Consider the following 20166-nt stretch of genomic DNA (forward strand, 5'->3'; position numbering starts at 1 on the left):
GGATCACTCCAACCATGACATACTTACTGTAAAGTAGGGGGGTTACAGGCCTCTTCTCTACTTCCTACCCCCCAATTACAGCGCCCTTGCTCACACCACCCCCACTCTATGAACTCCGCCTTCATCTCTATCTCAACTACACATTTCTAAAGTTTCGGGACTGCATCTTGCACAGTTGTGACCCTATCATGGCGACAAAATCTGTTCACAGGCAGACAGACATATAAACAGCCGGCAAAATATTCAAAACAGCTTCTGTGGTTCCCGCTACATTAGGTTTTTCCAGGACCAATTTTTGCCACGACTACACACACACATAGACTCACAAGGTGAAAGCAATACCAGCCGTCACGACGTCGCTGCAGCTGCTAACAAACCGACCACCTGTTGATGTTACCCTCGCTAATGAACAACACCTTGAGAAACATACTTTCTTGGAGCAGCTACTCGGGACGAAGCCAAAGCAGGTGACCCACCATTTTTCTGCAGAAAACCAAAGCTTCAGACTTTGAAGTGTTGATGCTCATTTCATTTTCTTCCACCTAAAGATTCTGTCTATAAAAAATTACAAGTAGAATTCTGACTAAGTAAAATCTTGCACTTTTTATTGCTTGCTAACATGTTGTTAGCAACACCAGTTCAAGTCAGGTTACCCTTTGTTAGCAATACCAGTGGATAACAACACATTACGCTGTATTTTGCGCATACATACACTGTAGCAACATGTCCACAGATAGAAATTGGGCAGTAGTGTGTGTACGACTGTTTTAATGAGACACAAATAAGACTAATAAACAGTGCATTACTGCAGCTTTTACTGCTGTTGATGCGCCAAGGAGCCATATTGGATTTTGAGGTAGGGGATGGTGAGGTTCCTCTGACTTTCCGAGTCAGAAATCCGACTTCAGGTGACGTTTCAGCTAAAATTTCTGACTGGAACTCAGAAATTCCAACTTCCCAGTAAAAAGGCAGCACACCATAAACGTATAAAGATAATTAAGTAGGTAAAGTTTGGGTACACTGTCACTGGTCAGCAATGAATTGGCCACTGCATTAACCCTTTCAACTTTTGTCTTTTCTTTTAATCTATGTTAACATAGAGTGAATAGGTGATTAAACTTACACAGTACAAAGTAAGCAGACTGGGGAATAACTGGTTTTCTGGGCATTAAAATCTGATGGTGTCTGACAAAGTGTTGCATTTTTACAAGTAAATTCTTTATTTTGATAAAAAGCTTAACATACCACAACTAATCAGTAGATGGAGAGCAGAGCCGCTGGGTAAATCTGACAGGGGTGGGTTTACTAATCTGCATGGGAGAACAACACCTGGGAGCCTGGGAACGTTGCAAGATTGGCTCCACGAGCGGAAGAGAGAAAATACACACAAACACACAAACACACACACACACACACACACACACACACACACAGACACAAGTAAGGACAGATGCATGAACAAGGACATATTCATGCACCCATTTACACACAGACACATGAACACACTCACACACACACACACACACACACACTAAAGGTCCGCTGTGCCTCCCAGAACTCCCATCTGTTGAACCAGCAGTCCAGGTTGGTCTTAATGAGAAATAATGAGCCTTCACTAAATAACAACAGCTTGGATGAATTTCACCTCCACTTCAGATTTTATTAGAATGGCATGGACACTACTTCCTTCTCCAAGTTACAAAATCCTTTTGTTTCAACTCAAAATAACATTTAATTTCAGTACAAATGAACTTTAAAGATCACTGAGTATTGGCACATTTTGACATCTTATTACAACTAATTCATAGGGCAATCAAACATTAAGTTGCTCACTGCTGGACGTAGAAAATGTGACTAAGAAATGTGTTTCAGTGCGTTTTATGTCGACAAAGGTAATTTTCCCCACCATCTCCTTAATGAAGACATAAAAATTCAAAGTACAATCAGATTTATCACACCGGCCTCTCCAAGTTATGAGCATAAACCTGCGTAAAAGGAGCTCAAAGGGGAATGAAAATCCTTCTTTCAAAGTCTGACATTTTTCTCTAATAAATCAGAGCAAGAATAGAATTGCTAGGCCTCCAACAGCTGGCATAGCTGTCAGCAAAAACACTGTGCATGTGTGTGTGTTTGTGTGTTGTTTGTGGATGTACAAAGAGCACCAGGCATCAAGTCAGGGAATCCAACTGGCCTTGCACGACTTCAAGCTGGAAGAAAAAAGAAGAAAAGGTTGAGTGTTTGGAAAAAAGAAGCACACAAAAGAGGTACACAGACACACACACACACACACACACACACACACACACACATGAAAAGGTAGAGAAAGTCAGAAGGAGAAAGAAAAAAGAGAAAGAGGCCATAAAATGTATCAAAGTATGAGGGAGACAGGCAGGCAGATGGATTTCGTCAGGCAATGTCTGTCAATCAAGATAAAATGCATCACAGAAGATGGGCGCTGAAACACAAAGACGTATACATGCACCGTGACATGAAAGTGGACACGAACATGCACTTACACACACACACACACACTCCCACACACACAAATAACAGACCTTGTTGTAGAAGTCAAGCAGCTGCTTGTGGTTAAACTCGGCAAAGACATTTTCCTGAACCTGCAGAGAGAGATAGAGAGGTAGGGTTAGAGATGCATACGAGTGAGGGCGAGGACACAGCCTAACAAATAAGAAAAATAAGTTCAGAGGAGAACAAGAACAACACAGCAGAGGATAAAAGACCAGCAATAAGAGCATATGCACAAGAATAATGACCAAGACTTCTTCAGTCGGCTTTCTTGCGCTTTCTATAAAAACCTTCATTAATTATTACTGCTCTCTGGCCAGTATGTACTACCCTCTAAGTCATATCCATCAGAGTGTTTAAAAATACACCGAAGGCAAAGTCACTGTCCACAAACTCACATCACTCTCTCTCCATTCTGTTTGGATTAATTTTTAAAAAAGACATTGGCTGTATTATATGCAGCATGATGATAAATTCCCATCGCTGACATCGCAGTGAACACATGCAGACATACTGCGAAGCATGCAGATGTAATATAGACAATTAGGCCCACTACTAGGAAAATGATGGAAACTATCCTGCACTTGATCATGACATATTTTAAACACACACAGTCTAGTTCATCTGATAAAGCAGACTGATTTATGTAGCACAGTGGTTCCTTTCATGGTTTCAACCTTTTTCAAGTCCACAACACTGATACACATTTGACCCCCATTTGATAAGATCTGGCTCCAGAGACCTCCATTAAAAAGATTTTGGTTGCTAGATATGATTAAGAGCACAATTCTTTAGTTGTCAACTACAGTTGAGGAGATAACCATGGAGGAAGTAAAACCTGTGATCAGAATAGTCAATATGGCTCTTAAGGCTCCTTTATACGCCCTTTATATATGAGGATAGATAGATATGTTCATGTCAAACATTGTAAACGTCAGGAGGAGGACTCCGTCACGAGGACAGAGTCAAAAGTTTCCCACACCAACAAACGAGGCAATGATTGAAGAGGTCTTAATTCCGTACTGTACTTTTAAACGGAGGAAGCATTGTAGATGGCGATGGTCTCGGCAGCCATTATATACACCCTGTCATGTGGACAGAGAACTCTTTTCACTATATCATCGATTGGTTCCCACCATTATTCAAGATTCTTCATTGTCTCCTTTGGTTGTATCTTTCTTGAACTACGCTACACTGCCTCCATGATCTGCTCCGTTTCGTCTGTATCCGTAAGCTGTCCGAAAACATTCACAAATATGCAGAGTACGTACAGAAGGCTCCATCCGTCTCCATCTCCGTATCTAACATTGAGCATAAACGAGCCTTTACTCACATCAGGCTCACTTCTGTACTAAAAAAAAAAAAAAAATGAAAACATTTTCCTCAAAGAACCCCAGGGGTCCATGGACCCCTGCTTGAGAACCACAGATTTAGCATATAAGGAGAAAGATAAGCTAATAAGTGCCTCATGTGGATTTTTCCATCGACTCTGAGTTAGAATAATTGAGGGGAAATAAGAAGCACTGAAAATAAAGTTTAAAATATTATGTCCATAATTTGTAAGTTTTTAGATTTTTTTTTATGTGATATCGAGCAAAAACATGAGCTGTTCTTTTTGTTGTTCCTTCTTTTCTTCTTTTGTTTCTTTTCCCCTTTCCTTGAAAATGGAACTACAGCATTTTAAAACCCCATATATCTGCTGTTATTATATAACTTTATGGCAAGATGTATTTCAACAGAGTGAAAAGAGACAAGAGAAAATAGAGCCCATTTTAAAGTCAGGAATTAAATCCATATTAATAAAAATTTTTCCCCACAATATTGGATAAGGAAGCTTGAGTCTTGTAAAGCTGGGATATGTAATTAAGATTTGTGAAGACTGCTTCAATACTCTCAGTATTTTATAATTCAGTATTTTTTTAGTTTGTTAAATCTGAAATAAGGCCCAGCAGAGGAAGTACATCCTACGCCAGCTCAGGAAGTTTAACCTGCCTCAGGAGCAGCTGATTCAGTTCTCCTCCACAATAATCCCGTCTGTTCTCTCTACATCAATCACTATGGTTTGGATCAGCCACCAAACAGGACAGGAACAGACAACAAAGGACAGTCAGAACTGCAGAAAAAAAACATTCGTGCCAGCCTTTCTTCCAGACAGGACATAACATCTCCAGAGTCAAGAAACAAGCAGGTAACATCACTGCAGACTCACCCTGAACACAACCTGTGAAAACTTTTCCCTTGTGGCAGGTGCTACAGGACACCGTACGCAAAAACAACCAGACTAGGAATGTCAACGGTGAACTGTTAATCCTCTTTTAAGTGTATATTTTTGACTGGTAATGCATGTTGGGCTATGGATTAATTTTACTACTCTTTGGCTGACTGCAATGTGCACCAACCAGGTCTGGTGGGAGCTAATGTCAGCTAGTGGCACGGCTTATTTGGCGATTACCACTTGTAATGCTGTCCCGACACAACAGCGTTGCTTTGAAACCTTCCAGTCTTCTCCCAGATAGCCTTAGTGAGTAGCCTGAGTGGCCCAATTTTGAACCGCAAACCCCATTTAGCATTGGCATCTACTGTTAGCACTGTTAGCACCATTAGCAGTGTTTGCATGGCTAGTGGTGCTGACATAGTTCAACAATGCTAAAGGTGTTTTGCAGCAACCACTTACTCTTGGGAACAGCTGGGGTAAGACTAGAGGTTGGCCACCATGTTTCCACAGCAACACCATCCCGCCACCTGTACAGGGTTACTCGTGGTAATCCCGGAATGAGCTACGCTGCTAGCCAACGTAAGCTCCCACCAGACCCGAGTGGTGTGCAGTGCAGAGAGGCCAAGGCTAACTTTGGCGAAGCAGTGGAGAATGGAGGGTAGGCAGTGGGCACTATGTTTCACCATGCTAATGCAGCTAGCCGGCTGTGTGTCAGCAAAGTCAGTAAAAAAAATCCAAAGAAAGGCAAAACATTTGTATCACAAAACATTCAAATTTCACCACCTCTAAATGGATAGCACTTTGAATTGTGGTGCTAAAGCTCACTGAGTCAATGGTGCACTGGACAAAAATGAAAGGTCTCTTGTATTTCACATCATTTTTCATTTTTAGCTCTATTATTTTCTTAAAAGTTTATCGGTTAGTTATCAGTAATGGGTATCAGGCTATAAACAGCAACCAAACCAAAACTGACATCTCTAAATCAGTTTCTTCCCCTTTGATGAACCCATAACACCAGGCCTCAATAACCCTACAACACCAAGCATCCACTTTACCAGTAAATTATATATTTCATAGTCTAAATACTCTCCTTATTTGTTCTGTTAATGCTTATTTAACATTCTAATATCATCCTTAATAATATATAAGCATGCTGTACACATCGTATACACTGTCATATCAACCTCCTTCATGTATATAAAGCAACTTGTTACACTAAAAATCCCAAATACATTGAGAGCACAAAAAACAGAGTCAAATTCCTTGTACGTATACACTCGCTTGGCCGTTAAATCTGACTCTGATTCTGATCAGTTTTCATGCTGAGTCACTTCTTGAATAAGTATTTCGTGTAAGACAATACACATAATGTATCATTATATGCTCACTCTGACGTTCACCTGGGAGCCTTTTGCTGTTTTTCTCTCCTCTCTGAAAGATTGTTGGCTTTACAAACTATCAAGGGAAGTGAGGTTTCTCAGAAAAACGTAAGAAAGCGAGGGCAACCATCACTGGACTGCTGCTATCATCATTATCATCACCCCATCACCAACGAAAGCTGAACAATAATCAACCGCCATGAGTGGGCGTAATGGCGAGACACTTTATCAACACCCATCATTGAGAAAATAGCTGTAATATGTGAAATGCTTTCTGGATAACACAGAGGGAGAACAGCAGTCTTGTAGCCACCTAAAGTGCACTCAGTGCCGTCACGCTGAATGTTGATAATAGCACCAAACTCCTGGCACCTACTAGGAGGGCGGGAGAAGAAGAAGAAAAAAAAAAAGCTGATAGAAAGACACAAAAAAAGAACCAAAAAGACAGAAATCTGTGCCGAAAGACACTAAAACCACACGAGTTGTCTGATTGTACAGTGAATCCACAGTTCTCCCACTCTGCTGTTTGGTGCTTAGAGACTAAATAGGGCTTTGGGGCTTGAATCTAACTGGCTGGCTGGTTGGGTGGGTGGAGGGAAGCCAAGTGTCACTGCAAATTAATGACAGAGATATTAATTCGAAGCAACGTTAAAAGTCCATAAAGGAGAGCACAGAGGGAAATTGTTATCTCTCGTCAAAGCCACCACACCACAGCAGCTCCACGGCACAAGGAGAATGTAGGACAGCCTTGAGTTTAGCTTCGGCAGGGGGAGCGCTGCAAGGACAGACTCTGCACGACAGGTAATAAAACAACTTATTAAAGTGTTGTTACCGAGCGAGATACAATGTAAAGAAGATGCACATCAAAGTAGTTCTACGAGGTGATAAACAATATCTCAGAGTAAACAAGGATGTTGTTAGGAAATGATTTGATTTGAAATACAAATTGGGCACGCAGTCGAATCAGTTGAATGATGAACACACCCTGCGCTTCCAACAGCACTGATCTGAGTTTCCACTCAGTCACTCCATTGATCTCGACTGTGGCAAACAATATTATAATGAGGAGAAACCAGCGCTGCATAATCAGCTATTTGAGTTGATGGTCTTTAGTGTGTTTGGGTCACACTAACAACGGCAGCTGAGTTGGAAAAAGAAATAAACAGTCGTCAGCTAACTGAGCTGTCTCTGTTATTGTCTGACAGAGGTGAGACGAGGGGCACCCGAAAAATGCAGTTTGAGCGTGTGAAATATGATGTCGATCAAAACTAAGGTACAATAAAGACAACAAACCAGACTGTAACTCTTCCTGTCTGTTACACAGGGGTTGAGGATGAAAGTGTGTTTGTGCTTATGTGGATGTGAGATTGACAGTGTGTGTTCTGACGAGAATTTCCAGGTACTGTCGGGTATGTGCGTATGAAACAGAGAAACAGTTTTTGTCTTGGGAACATATGCACAAGGGCGTATGTGTCTGTGTGTGTGTGTGTGTGTGTCTGTCTGTGCATGTGTGTGTGTGTGTGTGTGTTTGGCCCGTCCCATTGTTCCTCAGGGTTGAGATTTTGCCAGGCAGTAACCCAACAAGACTCTGACAGATCTAGGCTAACACTAATGGGGATAGGATGCATCATCCTCATCATCGCAGCACTATACTACCAGTACGCACACACACACACACACACGCACACACATATACAGAGACATCTTATCTGTCTCAGTGCCAAAATCCTGTGTGTCAGGGTACAGAAAACAGGATTAACCCATGAAGATAATCATAAATTCACTTGCATCTGGTGTTCCATATGCACTGCATGTTGGAAGCATGGTATTACAATATAGGCTACACACTAAGGGAGCGCCAACGCAGAGAGAATAAACTAACAGATGGAAAATAAACTGACAAAAGGAATCAAGGAAATTTCTCCAAACGAATCCTTCAATAACTGCTGAAATGATGGAACTGAATAATCTGTTGCAGCTCTCGGTACAAGCCTAATAGCTTTCGACAAGGTTACTTGTACAATTCCCCAGATGAGCCAACAAAGTCAGGGAGGGATACTTGTGAACGAAGCACTATATGGATTACAGCATAAGTCCTCAGACTCAAACTGGGGATACCACAATGCTAAGGAAATTTTGGTTTATTGCAACCTGAGTATTATTTTCAGAGCCTTCATTTTTATCGATAATAATAACATTGGACTAATCAAGTTCATTTCTGTGACAACCGATGACTGTATAAAAAAGGGGGCGAAAAGTGAAGCCAAAACATCTTGATCACCCCCTGGTGGTTGGCTGCAGTATAGGTCATGAGCCCACCTCCTCCATCTTAGCGGATGGGACATGGTCAAAACTATAAAATCAAAGTACATGTCAAATAAATTTTTCCCAAAGATTGTTTCTGTCGTTTTAGGTAATTCTCCTCAAGCTGATGTATGTTCAAGTGTTCATTTTTATGACAAGTTTGGTTTTAATTAGCTATATGGTGCTATAAAATGGGGATGTGGCGTCATGATTGACAGCTGTGTCTGCCAATCAGTGCACTCGCAATCAATGGTGGTGCTCTCAACTGAGTTAGATGGGTGTATAGGCGGAACCTCAATACAGCGGTTCCCCTTCCCGATTGCTACTGCGTAGACTCTGGCTCCAAATGATGTCAGCGATGCAAGATGGCAATGCCCATTCCCAGGATATTTTGGCTTTATTTTTGTATAGTGGGAGGAAGTAGAAAGGCATCATCCATCTTAAATACATTTCATGGTGACAACACAGCTAACAGAACGAAAAACAAGCGCAATGTATAGACTCATACAAAAGTAATCCCCCTTAAGCAACACTGCTGACCCACTGGAAGTGTGTGGCAGTGTATTTATCTGCAGACATCCTGCATTATGCCTGTATTTTCTTTTCATTTTGCTATTTTTGGGACATTCCTGGGCACAGTGTGCAGGTGAAGTCAGGTGGCAAGCAGGTGCCAGACCTATGACAGCATGCATCAAAGAAGAAGGTACACAATTACAAACAAAGCACCAAAAAAATGCAAATAAAGTAAAGGAGAGTGAATCTGGGGTTGACTTTCACTTTCATTTTCGCTGGTGATATTGTTTACAGTTACGTATACCTTAAATAATGCCCTAACCTTTCCTCCTTTTCCTCTGCACCACCATTGGCTGTTTTTTTAATTTGTTTCCAGATATAAAAAGTTGAACACACTGATACGGGAAACTGAAATAATGGCCAACACTACCAAAACAAAATCCAGGTTGCAGTATAATAAATATCCCCCTGAGACCCTGTGTCCTCACATGATGACATCACATTTTGGGTTTACTTGACCTTATACTTCACTGAAGTTAACTCAGACCTGTTGTCCTCATTTGTGGACACTTTTTTGTGCCATCTAGTGGTAGTAAGAGCACAATACACTAATCCATGTAAAAACAAGATGGCAGCCATCTCTGCCAAGTCCGTCTGCAGCTGATTGCGACACAAAAGTGGACAAGGTCCAAAACCTGATCATGGCAACAAATTTGACCAATTTTAGCAACAGTGACAAGCTAAGACACTGTTAATTAGGAAGTGCTCATTTGAGGACACTGGGACTTAATTGTTGTCTTGTTTGAGGACATTGTGACTTAATTATCATTGACAATGTTTCATTTTTTATACTTATCAGGTCCTACTGATCCCACAAAGCTAGGAGAAATTAAAGTTCGGGTCTCATGAGGATAAACAGGAATATCCCTTTAAAAATATAGGTGCAAAACTAAAACAGCCTACTCTGCCTAAAGCTCAGAAAGAAACTCATCTGGTGTCTGTCATCTATCAGCAACCTGTAACTGCTGCACTGATGTTAAGAGGAGAACAATTTTATGATTTTAGGCTTTAAGAGATTGCCAGAGTGAACCAATAATGTATCTCAATTGATAAAAAAATGACAACTTCAACAAGCGGTGCTTTTATCCCATCAAGTGGTTACTGGTGTCAGTAATGTCAGTTTATATAAGACCACATGTGTATGGCATCGAGCAGTGGTGTTTTCATACCACAAGGAGTCTGTGTGAATTGGGCTGGATGGACGCAAAAAGGCACTCTTCATCAATTATTTGCCTCAGTGCAATGAAGAACAGCTTGGATATGAAATACTTGTCAAAGCAGTGAGTTGTTTTTTTTTTGCTGAGTGCTTTATAGAAACTGCTTTTATCAAGGAAGGAATTCAAAGAAAGGCGGGGAGGGAATAAGGGAAGGGAAAGGGAGTAAAAGATGACAAGGAAAGGAGATTGACAAAAACAAAGAGGGGAGGGGAGAAATAGATATGAGAGAAATGAGCGGCAAAGTGAAAGGCAGAGAAAAGGAGAAAGTGAAGACACACCATGACAGAGAATGAGAGCTTAAGTAAAAGAATGAGCAATTGTGATAACCCAAAGGAGCTTTCATTGTAACAAACAACCAAAACCATCTCAAACATCAAACTATAAAGAATTCACTGACAGAAAGAATTTGTCTTATACTCAGAAATTTAACTTCAAACTTAATATAACAACAAAGCCATCTATAAATTCACAGAGAGAGAAAGGGAGAGAAAAATGGGACAACACTCTCTGTCAGTGTGAAACTGTCTGTCGGGTGAAGCAGTCTTAAAATATGCATGGCTAAGTCCATACCAGACAGACTCGAAGTGAAGCAAATCAGGCTCAAGTGTCGACAACAAGTGTCAATCAATCTTCTGCGGTACAGTCAGATGTCATGTGTACAAGGGTGAAAGTTTTTGTGTGTCTTGGAGAAAGGTGGAGAAGTTTCTGAGTTGTACTGTACGGGTGTTTTTATGCTAATATGTCTACTCGCTTCCCTCACTCGTGTCTCTTCCTCACATTTTAGTATCCCGTAAGAAAGAGACATGAGGAGGAGACGGGTAGGATACACCTGCGTTTCCTCACTCTAAGCTCCTCCAGAAGCTTCCTTGCTCCTTGTGTCCTTGAGGTACACTTAAGGGATTGAAAGATCCTCCATGATGGCGGAGGGGGAGCAATTCCCAGGTTGAGAGAGAAGAGAGGACGCAAGGAAGCATAAGTTAGCATAATGAAAAGCACCCTGTGTGCACTGGGAATTCAAAAACTGTTCTGATGTATGCTCTTATAGAAGTCTTATATCTCATATCATTTGAAGACTCTGCTCCACAGAACAAGGCACAATAACATGATGTATTTCTTATTATACCATCATTAATTAACATCATTATTGATTTCTTTCTCTCTNAGCATAATGAAAAGCACCCTGTGTGCACTGGGAATTCAAAAACTGTTCTGATGTATGCTCTTATAGAAGTCTTATATCTCATATAATTTGAAGACTCTGCTCCACAGAACAAGGCACAATAACATGATTTATTTCTTATTATACCATCATTAATTAACATCATTATTGATTTCTTTCTCTCTTTATTCTTCACCTTTTTTAAATTTAATTCTGCTTTTATAATTCTGTTTTTATATATTGTCTTCACCGCCTCTTTTGTCTTCCTCTCGTCTTTTTTCTTCTAAAGCACACTCTTAATTCTACTCTGAAAAGTCCCATATAAATAAGGTTTGCTTACTTGTTTGTACGCATGTAGCAGATTATAATTTTTACTTGATGATGCAAACTCCCTCTTTAAGATTGTTAATAGCCCTGCATTAATAAAATGCATGGTGTTGGTGTGTTGCTTTAAGGATGCTTTCACACCGGCCCTGTTTGGTTCGGTTAAATTGAACTGAAGTCTGTTTGCCTCCTAAGTGTGGTTCATTTGTGCAGGTGTAAACATAGCAATGACACTCGGGTGCACACCAAAACAACCGGACCGAGACCTTCTTGGAGAGGTGGTCTTGGTCCTGTGACAAATGAACTCTGGTGCAGTTTGTGATGAGAACGTGTTCCGACCTCGATCTGAACCAACTGCAGTCACGTGACACATTGTTTGGGTTAAACATGAGCATGTTACAGTCCTGGAGGATTATTAATGTGCACCTCCTCCTGTGCTGCCTTAATATGCACATTCAGCACATCCAATGCATCAAAACATTGTTTTCTAGTTGGAGCCACGCCTCGTTTTCAAACTGTATGGTTTGACTAAAATGAACAATGACAGCAATATAGTGCTAGAAGACGTTGTGTTGCAGCAAATTTTGAACTTAGTTCACCTTTTTTGTGTCAGATGTACCTGCATTGTTGTGTCTCTGTGTCCGGACGCCTGCTGGTTAACGGCTCACTGGTGTAGTGACTAAGACAGGATTACTTTCATCAAATTCCTGCCCTGACAACACTGGTGACTGTTTGCTGGAGCACCCGGCCATGTCAGAAACATAACAGATGGGAAATTAAACCAGGTCACTTCAGTGGTGGACAAGTGTTTTTACTCTGTGCTACCTAAGTGCTTATGTGGACAATGAAGAGCTTGTCACCTTATCTAGAAATTATGCCTCATTCACACCAGGTCTTAATTAGCAGAAAATAAACATTATGTCTGTGAAAAAAACCCCAAAAAAACAGAACAGCTCCATGTTCTAATGGTAATTACACAAAATTTGTGAAGTGTGTTCATTCTTTTAAGCTTTGATATATCCCACTTGGCATCACAAATGGCATAAATGTTTCAACACATGCATTAAATCCACAGATTTTGGCAGCATTTGAAATTAAAATATTTATGCTACCACAATAAGCACTTCATCCGAAAAGGCATAAAATGTGCTCCACTTCATCCTTGCTCGACAAAAATGAATAAATATGAACAAGTTTGAGTGTGAGTTTAGAATAAAAACGTGTCATTGTGCTTTTCTGATTTCAATATGACACAGACACAGCATTAAATGCGCATCAAAAGAAAAGGTTACTGTAATTTTGCCAGCTCAAGCACACTGCAGAAAGAGGATGTGTTACATTATGTGTCCTCTGTGACTTTGCTACATTATGTGTCTTCTGTGACTATGAGCTCTTTGACAGTTTGTCCAATTGGAGCCTCTCCACCGCTGCCTGGTCGATGACTTTTGCCTGACAGGGAGAAATCTTGACAGTGAAAGACAAAGAGGCAGAAAGAGAGGCGCCATGCACAGGAGGCCGAGCTGTCGGATTTTGGCAACCCTTTATCCCTCAACACACTCATAACAAATGCACTCCTCTTCCTGGATGCTCTACTGTAATTTACACACACAAGCACGCTTGCTTTTTTGGCTTCATCACATATTACGACCATCGTTGATCAAAACAAAAAAAAGTACAATCCTTCCTGTTACACTCATGTTGCCATGGGTACACATATCTTTACAAAAACCTGATGGCTGAGTGACTGCTGGTCCATCTTCCTATCTGGTCTATCAACTTGTCCGCATGCTTGACTGCTTCTCTGTCTCTCTGTTAGCTCACAGCAACCACAATCTATGTGTCATTACTGTTTGTCAGTTAGCTTACAATACATGCATGTCTGCCAACCTGTCTGCATGTTCTCCTCTCTGTCTTTGTGCCAGCCCACATTCACAAGCTTCCCTGGCTGTCTGAGCTGCATTCTGCCATCTTGCTGAAGGATGATCAGTGGGGGTTATTTTATGAAGACATGAGGAGTGTTGTCTGTCACTGGGCGTGCACGCAGGTGACAGCACAAATAAAACGGTGGCATGGAGACATCTGGTAATATATTCAACAAACAGATAATTACCGCTATCTGGAATAAAGTGCCATCTCATCATCACTAACATTATTTTTTTTTTTTAGAAAAGAAATGAAGTGAGATGAAAATGTTTTCACAGCATAACTGCTTTGTTTTGTGGAGGCAAGTTAAAGGAACAGTTCACCCCAGAATCAATAATACATATTTTCCTTTTACCTGTGCTATTTATCACTCTAGATTGTTTTGGTGTGAGTTGCAGAGTGTTGGAGATATTGTCCGTAGAGATGTATGCCTTCTCTCCAGTATAATGAAACCAGATGGCACTCGGCTTGTGGTGCTCAAAGCACCAAAAAATTACATTTGAAAACTCAACGGCAATGTCTCTTTCCAGAAATCATGCCCTGGTTACTCAAGATGATCCACAAAGCTTGTTTGTTTGTTGTTGAGCAGTTTCATATAGGAACTATTTTGTTTCCACCAAACTACACCCGCCAACTGCATCACTGCACAGACGGACGGGAGGCTCGTGGATTATCCTGAGTAATCGGGCCATGATTTCTGGAAAGAGACACTGCTGTGAGCTTTTTAAATGTATTTTTTTGTGTGCTTTTAGTACCATATGCCAAGCGCCATATTTTTTTCTGTTATTTGGACCCTCATTAGTAACAACAAAGGTAGCAACTACTCTTCCTGGGGTCCACACAAGTAAACATTACATCATTATATAAAACAAATACGTAATTAAAATTCAAGGCAAAAGGGAACAAAAACACAAAGAAAACAGGCAAACAAGAAATCAACAGTAAAACTACCCACACTGCATCTAAAAAGTCAGTAAAACATTTGATAGAGCTTTAAAAAAGTGCAGTACTACTAAAAACAGCACACACAGAGACTGAAAAACATAAAATGACCAAGACAGTTTCTCATTAATGATCATATACTCAGATATGATGTAACAAAACATGTCCTGTTTGGAGAGGGGCTTTAAAAAACAATTTTACCTCTTCCATGTGTAATGCAAGCCATTCCATATTTTCATTCCCCTGAACAAAACAGTCCGTTACAGCACATGTACTACCCTTATATTAGAGAGAAGGCAGACATCTCTATGGCCAACATCACCAACATTTGGCAGCTCACACCAAAACAATCTAGACTGATATATTAAACTACAGGCAAGAGGAAAAATATGAATTTATGATCCTGGGGTAAACTGTCCCTTTGAGCAAACAACGATGAGAAACCACACATCTGTAGCTTTGCTGTAAAAAGAACTACCTGAGACATTAAGGAAATGTGAGCACACTTCTCTTGTATATTAAGAGTATGTTTGGTATGCTCGAGGATGCATGCATTTGTCATTTGTTCAGCTGCATAGCTGTCTGTCGGTAAAAAGGCAGCTGTGCTGTCAAAACACAGTCTTTTAATGTCTCAATAAAGATTTTTGGAGTTTGCGTCAGCGCTACAGGTGCGCTGCCTCCTCTTTTATGTTGTGAGTGTTTCTGTCCATCTGTCTGTACCTCGTCAACACTGTTGGGGGTTTGTCTAGTGTGTAGCCACCTGAGTCACTGTGGAGGAGGAGGAGGAACGCAGAGGGGGAACTGGAGACAGTTCAAAGGGTTATCTGAGGAGAATAACAGAAACTAAATTGGGCTAGGCATTGTGTTGGGTTTAATTAATAGCTTTCTATTCATTATGGCACACTAATCAAATTAAATGCAATATAGCATACATCTAATATGTTCTCCAGCTACGTTTTACAAACAAGAAGAGGGTGGCATAACAAGGCAATTACAGTTTGGTGACTATTGACCCCCAAAACACTCAAAATGACATAATCTATTAGAAGCAGCATTTCTCAAACTCAGGCATGCTGCTGAGTTTTCCCTTAGCCAGTTAGCTGTTATAAGTGTGTACATATACACAGTACAGATTATTAGCATTTGGACTGGACTTTAGTATAAACTGTGATTAATTTGTATGCATGTAAGCTTTGTATTTCTTTAAAACTTTGACTTTGAACACAGCAAAACTACTGGAGGAGGTTTATCTTACAAAACATAGCTTACTTTCACAGTTATTCACGCAACAGGTGTTTTTTTTATTTCATTCATACATACATGTTGTTTCCTGTTTTAATTTGAAACTCACATCTCTCGTTTCAGTTCACGTCACTTCCTGCCCCTGTGTGTTTTCCCTCCCTTTTGATGACTTCACCTGTGTCTGGTTGTCTGTCCCACCCTGATTATACTCACCTGTGTATCGTTATCCTTCCCCTCACCAGAGTATTTAGAGTGTCTTGTTTTCTCTCAGTGCCAGTTCGCCTGAGCTCCTTGTGTGTCCAGTGTTCCAGCCTTTTGTTTCCCTGTGTCCTTCTCTTTGTTTTGTTTTTTATTTAGCCTGTTAATTGCCTCTGCCTCATCCCTATTTGATTTGTTTGCCTTCACTGATAGACCTTCTGTGTACAGAACCTACATTTTGACCAGTGAAGACTGTTATTTTACCTGAACTGTTTCCAGAGTTGTGCGACTGAGCCCACTCTCACCTGGTTCACTGGCTGTTACACTGTTCTATAACATGAAATACATCATAAAATAACCCACTCCTGAATTTCGAAGCTTTCATGTATCTTAAATAAGGCGGCTAGTGAGTTCCTAATAAACACAGAATGTCATCGTGCCGAACACGGCTTTACAGCTTCATTGAGGTGGTGATATTGAAGTCATGTGACCATGGTGTAGTACGTTTATAGCCTAAGGTTAGTTTTTAACTTCTGGCAATAGCATTTACGCTTAAAAAATCATAAAAGTGGTGTTCATTTGTGAAGATTATCTTGGTGAAAAAAATGAGTATGTATAAACTTCTGTATGCCACTGAGCAAACTGAGACACTTAGGCTGATTTCACACCGGCCCTGTTTGGTTCGGTTAAATTGAACTCAAGGTCGTTTGCCCCCTATGTGCAGTTCGTTTGGGCAGGTGTGAACACAGCAATCACACTCAGGTGAGCACCAAAACAACCGGAGCGAGACCTTCTTGTAGAGGTGGTCTCAGTCTAGTAACAAATGAACTCTGGTGCAGTTTGTTTGTGGTGAGAATGTGTTCCGACCTCGATCCGAACCAACTGCAGTCACATGACACATTGTTTGGGTTAAACATGAGCATGTTACAGTCCTGGAGGATTATTAATGTGCACCTCCTCCTGTACTGCCTTAATATTCACATTCAGCACATCAAATGCATCAAAACATTGTTTCCTAGTTGGAGCCGCGCCTCGTTTTCAAACTGTATGGTTTGACTAAAATGAACAATGACAGCAATATAGTCCACGATGAGCAGCGCTTAAATCAACCTGCATAGTGGTCCCTCCATTGTGACGTTAGAAAGTGTCACATTTATCTAGCAAGTGTACTCTTCCTCAACGTTTTGTTTACTTCCTGGATTTTTCCCGCATGGAAATTCTGACCAATCAAGAGCAGCTTTCTCGCACAAGGCATTTTATCTGGTCCGCTTGTAAATGCTGCCGTGAGAACACGAACCAACTCTAGGCAATTATGCAACTTTGTGACAAAATTAATCCCTGATTAGGACCAAAGCAAGACAACTCTAGGTCTGAAAGCAGCCTTAAGCACAAAAATAAAGGAACATTATTTCTTGATTTCATCTATATTACTTGTGATTTCCTACAATTTGGTACAAGTGACCAAACAATCTTACATGAAGGTCCAATCAACCCAATCATACTGTAGAAGAAATGAAATTGGAAAAATTAAAATCTACATTTCCATGACAACCTACCTAGCAAACTAAAAAGATCCAATAAAAAGCAATATAAAAACTAAATGGGGCTTAGGGTGAGACTGTTTTGTCAATTCCCAGACTGCTTTGCAACCCTCCAGAAAACAGGACTCAACTTGCAGCATTAAACTGTAAGTGAAGGTGGAGAGAGAAGTAGCAACAGCCAGAGATTTCCAATCAAGAGAGAGTGACTCTTACTCCAAAATGGGACTCTTTGTTGACTGTGGAAGCTCCAGGCAGTGAAGAAACTACTTTCCTCTGCCTCCTTCATGGTGGTTATCCCAGATATGATTAGCATTATGGAGAGTCTCAAACCCTTGATTTTTGTTCAGAGAGCCAGTGTTTACAATTGATGTTTTAGGCGTGTAACATTTGGATGATAAAATGTACCACTGAACAATAACATGCGCCCTAAGCTCAGTGAACAAGGCTTTAGATATTCTTTCAATCAACTATACCAGTCCACAATATATCAGTTCCTTTTAAGTGTCAGTTTCTTGGAATTATTCAGCAGCCAGCAGCTTTACACAAAACTGTAATGTGCCAGTCAACAACAACGATAAAAAAATCAATAGTTCAGAAAACAACCATGTTTAATCTTCCCATGACCCTTCAGCCCGGAGCTGTTGAGAAAAACACAGCCTGTAGAAGCCACATATGCACTGTGCATTGATGCTGAAAGGGAGGCACCGTGAACTGGTATCCACATCCACAGCAGTGCCCTGTAGCCATCGCACAGTGACAGACACGGAACCTCAAAACGTCAGCCATTCACTAAAAAGCCTGTCGACTACAACAAATAAGAGCTGTCAAACCCAAACACTGGAAACTGTCAATCACCTCTGGTATTTATAACAGAAATGAGCACAAGCAGATATGCACGCACACATGCAGGCCCACACAAACACACACAGACACATCCCCATTCTCCAAAATATATGACGAAGAGAAGAGAAGAGAAGAGAAGAGAAGAGAAGAGAAGAGAAGAGAAGAGAAGAGAAGAGAAGAAGTGAAGTTATTTTCCAAACCTCTGTCAAGACATGACATGATGGAAAACCCTTCCTGTACAGTCAGGGGCCTGCAAAATACATGTGATGGGGCCAACATGTCACTCAGTCTTCCTAATTTCTATGTTTTGGAGAAAACACTTGGGGATAAACAGGCCTCGTACTTTCCATCAGTCTAAATATTTTATCCCTCTTAACTTTGTTTGTGCCGTTTGATAACGCTCTCATTCTATCTAAACTCTGAAAACCACAGGGAATAAATAATAGCATAGAGGAGTGGAGTGTACGCTGCTACCCATTGGGAGAGAGTGGGAACTTTGACAACAATCAAAAGAAAAACAAGGCAGGCAAAACAATAAACAAACCGGGCTTTTGCTTTGTTAAGTGTGGAGACAGGGGGTGAGAGGAGGCAGCAGGTTCCAGGCCTGACAGGATGAGTTCCTGAAAACACACTGGGACACACACAAAACGCTGCATATGTACTGTACAATCATCGGCATGTGTATGCACAAGCATGCAACAAAGGCTCACACAACCAACAACACAAACAATAATCACACACACACACACACACACACACACATTTGTAGGTGTTGTGTGTGCATACACATTTGAGTCCAGTTCAGACCAAAGATTCTCGACGAGACAAAATCATGTTAGAACGTTGCAGAGAAAAGTTGCAGCAGTGAACTGGCCGTCTGAGCTCGACCCCCGGCTGATGGTGTCACCTGCAACTCAGCTGCTCAAATTGCCGGCGGCTGGTTTTAGAACGTAAAGCACATCACCTGTTTCAACAGCCAATCATGCCCGCCAAGCCCTCTGTTTCCATCCTCATGGTGTGCCGGTGTCAGACAGTGAGTCGCAGCTGCTGCTCGGTGTATGTTCCCACACACACATTCTCATTGACTGATTAATTGGAGCTGGTTAGTCATATTATTTTGGCGTATTTATTATAAATACAGTCCATCTGATGCTCGATTTGTTTGTGTTTCTCGCCATTTCATCACTACTACAAATGCAACTGTAGCCAGTATCTCACTATCACTTTTGTCATTCATATTTTAGGAGGTTACAAATTATATTCAGCCACAAAACAAGCCTGAAAATCTGGAAATCAAAACGGAAGTACAGATAGTTGTTGCATAGAGATGATACACTGTCTCATCTAGTTGCATTGGTGTGAACCGGCAGGTTTTTAGAACGTTGCAGAACGGCGCTTTGCAAGTGGGCTTTGCAACCAGTGGAATTACAACTGCTGGATATGTCATGTGATGCCCTGCAGCCCCAAAAGATTTTTTCCCATTGACTTACTTTTATCTTTAAAGCCTCAGTGTGTAAAAATGGTGAGTAACAGTGACATCAGCGGCCAAATTCTAGATTGCAGCGCTCACTCGTGCTCATTCACTCACCCCTCCCGTTGGGTAAGTGACGGTGGCCTCGTAGGACAAAAAGCCTTGCGCAGACAGCAGAGTTTTTCAAGGTTTTCAGGAGTATCTAGCGACGAGGTGAATATATATTTAGGAATCTAAACCATGTTACGATATGTCATAGCTTACCAGTGAGATATAGGTTATCTGTGAGATACATGTTAGGAGTGTTTTATT

General features: G+C 40.9%; 1 protein-coding gene across 1 annotated transcript in view; it reads right to left on the bottom strand.

Annotated features, from left to right (window-relative positions):
* Positions 1-1635: 1635 nt before the first annotated feature.
* commd10 (COMM domain containing 10) overlaps positions 1636-20166 on the bottom strand; it is a 77557-nt gene continuing 59026 nt past the window's right edge. The window contains exons 6-7 of the mRNA XM_050052024.1: positions 2556-2615; positions 1636-2207 (exon numbers count right to left, since the gene is read on the bottom strand). Of these exons, the coding sequence (XP_049907981.1) occupies positions 2169-2207; positions 2556-2615 (99 nt within the window). The 3' untranslated portion in view covers positions 1636-2168. The remainder of the gene's footprint in view (positions 2208-2555; positions 2616-20166) is intronic.

This window comes from Epinephelus moara, chromosome 8 (genome assembly GCF_006386435.1).
Source record: "Epinephelus moara isolate mb chromosome 8, YSFRI_EMoa_1.0, whole genome shotgun sequence".
NCBI classification, from domain to species: Eukaryota; Metazoa; Chordata; class Actinopteri; order Perciformes; family Serranidae; genus Epinephelus; species Epinephelus moara.